At 41.4% G+C, this 5,635-nt stretch overlaps 1 protein-coding gene across 1 annotated transcript; it reads right to left on the bottom strand.

The window, feature by feature from the left end:
* Nucleotides 1–1,109: 1,109 nt before the first annotated feature.
* On the bottom strand, nt 1,110–1,553 carry LOC122647946. The gene has a single exon (XM_043841236.1). The coding sequence runs from the start codon at nt 1,551–1,553 to the stop codon at nt 1,110–1,112; it is 444 nt and encodes a 147-aa protein (XP_043697171.1).
* Nucleotides 1,554–5,635: the final 4,082 nt, after the last annotated feature.

Below are 5,635 nucleotides of genomic sequence, written 5' to 3' on the forward strand. Positions count from 1 at the left end.
TATGTTTATTTTCGGTCCGAACCAGACTGAGTGGGTCGTTTGGGCTTATTTGGGGGCATTTTCGTACTATTTTGGGTTTGGTATTTTCTAAAAAGTGTCTTCATCTCTTATTACTCATGTGGATGCGATGTTGAGGGTCGTGACGTTTGAATCGATACGTATTTCGACATATATTCATTTTCGGTATGAACCATACCGGGTGGGTCGTTTCTGGTTATTTGGGGGCATTTCTATACTTTTTTGGGTCTGGTATTTTCTAAAAAGTATCTTTATCTCTTATTACACGTGTGGATGCGATGTTGAGGGTCGTGACCTTCGAATCGATACGTATTTTGACATATATTCATTTTCGGTATGAACCATACCGGGTAGGTCGTTTCTCTTTATTTGGGGGCATTTCCGTACTTTTTTGGGTTTGGGATTTTCTAAAAAGTGTCCTTATCTCTTATTAGACGAGTGGATGCGATGTTGATGGTCGTGACCTTCAAATCAATACATATTTTGACATATGTTCATTTTCGGTCCATACTAGACCCAGTGGGTCGTTTGGGCTTATTTGGGGGCATTTCTATAATATTTTGAGTTTGGGATTTTCTAAAAAGTGTCTTTATCTCTTATTAGACGTGTGGAAGTGATGTTGAGGGTCGTGACCTTCGAATCGATACCTATTTCGGCATATGTTCATTATCAATTTAAACTAGACCGGGTGGGTCGTTTGGGGTTATTTGGGGGCATTTCTGTAATTTTTTGGGTGTGGAATTTTCTAAAAAGTGTCCTTATCTATTATTAGACGTGTGGATGCGATGTTGAGGGTCGTGACCTTCGAATTGATAACTATTTCAACATATGTTCATCATCGGTTTAAACCAGACTGGGTGGGTCGTTTGGGGTTATTTGTGGACATTTCTGTACTTTTTTGGGTTTAGAGTTTTTTAAAAAGTATCTTTTTTTTTATAGGTAATATGTAAGTGTATAGAAGGAAAAAAGAAGAAACAAAAGAAGGCAGCCAATTACCACCCCTTAGATAGACCTATGGGAGAGGAAGAGGCCCCACACCCCCCGAGGACAGATTCCTCGGAAATACAAAGAAAATGCAAGACCCACCCCAATCACGGAATCCTAAAGTAGGTCTTCCTATCAGTATCATCATGAATCAGCCTCATCAGGTCTTCAGGAAACTCCGGGGGATAAATAATAGTTTCCCCATCCCCACTGTCGATGGAGGCAACAAAATCTGCCGGCTGGTTCAGTTCCCTCCAAACATGTCTCACTTCAAGGTGAGTCAACTGGGTCAGGAGAGACCTAATCTGGCACTTCAAAACATACATGCTCCAAGGGCTGCTGACCGCACCAGTAATGATATCCATTGCCAACTTCGAATCAGATCTAATCGAAACACTTTGAAGATCCCTCTCCAAGCACCAGGCCACCCCTCTGTGAATAGCTAATAACTCCATGCTAAGCACTGAAGTCTCCCACCCTTTACCGACATAGGCTAGAATAGGATCTCCAGTGGCATGACGAATAAATCCTCCATATGCAGCTCCGTCCATGCTCAAAGACCCATCACAATGGAGCGCTACCATATGGGCTGAAGGAGTAAACCAAGAACAAGCTTTAGGAACCGAAACAGTCCAATTAACTTGAATCCCCCACTTCTCAACCAAGAACTGATTCCTTGAGTTACTGGCAGCCACAACAAGGGGTAAGAACCTTTAGTGACAACATCAAACTTTATATCTTGGAAAATTCTGTCAAAGGTCCTTGAAGTATTGCTAAAGAGACGCTGATTTCTTTCCCACCAAATATGGTAAACTGAAGCACAAAAAACCAACTTAGGAATGACATCTAACTTGTCATTGGTGCACACCACAAAGGAGAGCCAATTAACCACATCAGTTAGGGCAGAAGGCCCCTTCCCACTTAGAGAACAAAGAGAGCTAACCCTATTCCAAATAGAATTGGAAAAGGGACAATCAAAGAACAAGTGGGAGTGACTCTCCAATCCCCCCCAACAAAGAACACAATTCTGCCCAACCAAGGTGTTTCTTTTGATAAGTTGGTCCTTGGTTGGGAGACCCCCCTTAAGACACCTCCAGGTAGTACCAGAATGTCTAGGAAGATACCCAGGGAACCAAACAAGTTTGAACCAATCCACCTTTGCAGCACTCCTTCTTATCAGATCCTAGGCCGATTTGGTACTGAATAGGCCATTAGGGGTTTTCTTCCAAACCATAAGGTCCTCCCCCCCCCCCCCAATTAACAAGGGGAATAGTAGGGAGATCTCTCCAGACAGTAATCAAATCAAAAGAGCCCTGAGGGGGAGCATACCAATTACCATTCCTAATAACATCCGAGACCAAAGCAAGGCGATGAGAACCAGCATCATATCAAATACGGTCCCCAAATCTTTTAATCAAAACTCCTTTGGGATGCCAATTATCAAGCCAAAGTCTTATCAAGCCAAAGTCTAGTAGATGATATGATGGATATGAGACTCAACCAAATCTCTATACTTGAGAACTTTCTGCCAAACCCAAGAACAATTTTGTGGGACTTTAGCAGTCCAAATATAGTCATTTTTTAGGTAACGGGTATTAACCCACCTAACCCAAAGACTGTCCTTCTTAGAGGCAATCCACCAAACTTGCTTAAGAATACCAGCAGTATTCATATCAGAAATTCTCCTTATGCCAAGGCCCCCTTCTATCTTAGGCTTGCAAATATTTTCCCAAGAAATATAATGTACCTTTCATTCAAGAGATGGGCCGGACCAAAGAAAATTGGAGAAGATGGACTCCAACTTCTTCTTGACAGCACCTGGAAGAGCAAAGATCCCTGACCAATAAATATAGCAGCATTGAAGGATGGAGCTCAACAGTTGTACACGCCCTGGAAATGACAGAAACCGGGCCTTCCAGCCATCAAGCCTGCTCTGCACTAGATCCATGATAGAAGAGTAGTCAGCAAAGCCCAACTTACGAGAGATAAGAGGAACACCAAGGTACCTGATAGGGAGCTTGGTGTCCACAAAATTCGTTAATTCCAAAAGTTGCAGTCTGGCCGTATGGGTAAGGCCCCCTAAAATAATAGAGGACTTAGCCCTGTTGAGTTTCAACCCAGTAAAGGTATGAAATATGTTCATTTTCGTTATTAGACGTTTGGATGCGATGTTGAGGGTCATGACCTACGAATTGTTACCTATTTTGACATATGTTCATTTTCGTTTTGAACCAGATCGGGTGGGTCGTTTGGGGTTATTTGGGGGCATTTCTGTACTTTTTTGGGTATGGGATTTTCTAAAAAGTGTCCTTAGCTCTTATTAGACATGTGGATGCAATGTTGAGGGTCGTGACCTTCTAATCGATACTTATTTTGGCATATGTTCATTTTAGGTTTAAACCCGACTGGGTGGGTCGTTTGGGCATATTTTGGGGCATTTCTATACTTTTTTGGGTTTGGGATTTTCTAAAAAGTGCCCTTATCTCCTATTAGACGTGTGGATGCGATGTTGAGGGTCGTGACCTTCGAATCGATACGTATTTTGACATATGTTCATTTTCGGTCCGAACCAGACCAAGTGGGTCATTTAGGCTTATTTGGGGGCATTTCTGTACTATTTTGGGTTTGGTATTTTCTAAAAAGTGTCTTTATCTCTTATTAGACGTTTGGATACGATGTTGAGGGTCGTGACCTTCGAATCGATACCTATTTCGGTATATTTTCATTTTCGGTCTAATCCAGACCGGGTGGTCGTTTGGGGTTATTTGGGGGTATTTTTATACTTTTTTGGGTTTGGGATTCTCGCATAAGTGTCCTTATCCCTTATTACACATGTGGATGCGATGTTGAGGGTCGTGACCTTCGAATCGATACGTATTACGACATATATTCATTTTTGGTATGAACCATACTGGGTGGGTTGTTCGGGGTTATCTGGGGACATTTCTGTACTTTTTGGTGTTTGGGATTTTCTAAAAAGTGTCCTTATCTCTTATTAGATGTGTGGATGCGATGTTGAGGGATGTGACCTTCGAATCGATACCTATTTCAACATATGTTCATTTTCAGTTTAAACCAGACCGGGTGGGTCATTTGGATTTATTTTGGGGTATTTCTGTACTTTTTTGGGTATGGGATTTTCTAAAAAGTATCCTTAGCTCTTATTAGACGTTTGGATGCGATGTTGAGGGTCATGATCTTCGAATCGATACCAGTTTTAGTATATTTTCATATTCGGTATAAACCAGACCGGGTGGGTAGTTTGGGGTTATTTGGGGGCATTTTCGTACTTTTTTGGGTCTGGGATTTTCTAAAAAGTGTCCTTATCTCTTATTAGACGTGTGGATGCGACGTTGCGGGTCGTGACCTTCGAATCGATACCTAGTTTGGCATATGTTCATTTTTTGTTTAAACCAGACTGGGTGGGTCGTTTGGGGTTATTTGTGGGCATTTCTGTACTTTTTTGGGTTTGGGATTTTTTAAGAAGTATCCTTATCTCTTATTAGACGTGTGGATGCGATGTTGAGGGTCGTGACCTATGAATCGTTACCTATTTCGACTTATGTTCATTTTCATTTTGAACCAGACCGGGTGGGACGTTTGGGGTTATTTGGGGGCATTTCTGTACTTTTTTGGGTATGGGATTTTCCAAAAAGTGTCCTTAGCACTTATTAGACGTGTGGATGCAATGTTGAGGGTCGTGACCTTCTAATTGATACCTATTTTGGCATATGTTCATTTTTGGTTTAAACCCGACTTGGTGGGTCATTTGGGCATATTTGGGGGCATTTCTGTACTTTTTTGGGTTTAGGATTTTCTAAAAAGTGCCCTTATCTCCTATTAGACATGTGGAGGCAATGTTGAGGTTCGTGACTTTCGAATAGATACATATTTCGACATATATTCATTTTCGGTTCGAACCAGACCGGGTGGGTCGTTTGGGGTTATTTAGGGGCATTTTTGTACTTTTTTGTGTTTGGGATTCTCTAAAAAGTGTTCTTATCTCTTATTAGACATGTGGATGCGATGTTGAGGGTTGTGACCTTCGAATCAAGACCTATTTCAAGATATGTTCATTTTCGGTTTAAACCAGACCAGGTGGGTCGTTTGGGGTTATTTGGAGCATTTCCGTACTTTTTTTGGGTTTGGGATTTTCTAAAAAAGTGTCCTTATCTCTTATTAGACAAGTGGATTCGATGCTAAGGGTCGTGACCTTCAAATCGATACACATTTCAACATATAATCATTTTCGGTCCATACCAAACCAAGTGGGTTGTTTGGGCATATTTGCGGGCATTTCTATGCTATTTTTGGTTTGGGATTTTCTAAAAAGTGTCTTTATCTCTTATTAGACGTGTGGAAGTGATGTTGAGGGTTGTGAACTTCGAATCGATACCAATTTCGGCATATGTTCATTATCGGTTTAAACCTGACCGGGTGGGTCATTTCGGATTATTCGGGGGCATTTTTGTACTTTTTTGGGTTTGGGATTCTCTTATAAGTGTCATTTTCTCTTATTACATGTGTGGATGCGGTGTTGAGGGTCGTGACCTTCGAATCGATACGTATTTCGACATATATTCATTTTCGGTATGAACCATACTGGGTGTGTCGTTTGGGGTTATTTGGGGAC

This window comes from Telopea speciosissima, unplaced genomic scaffold (genome assembly GCF_018873765.1).
Source record: "Telopea speciosissima isolate NSW1024214 ecotype Mountain lineage unplaced genomic scaffold, Tspe_v1 Tspe_v1.0291, whole genome shotgun sequence".
Taxonomy (NCBI): domain Eukaryota; kingdom Viridiplantae; phylum Streptophyta; class Magnoliopsida; order Proteales; family Proteaceae; genus Telopea; species Telopea speciosissima.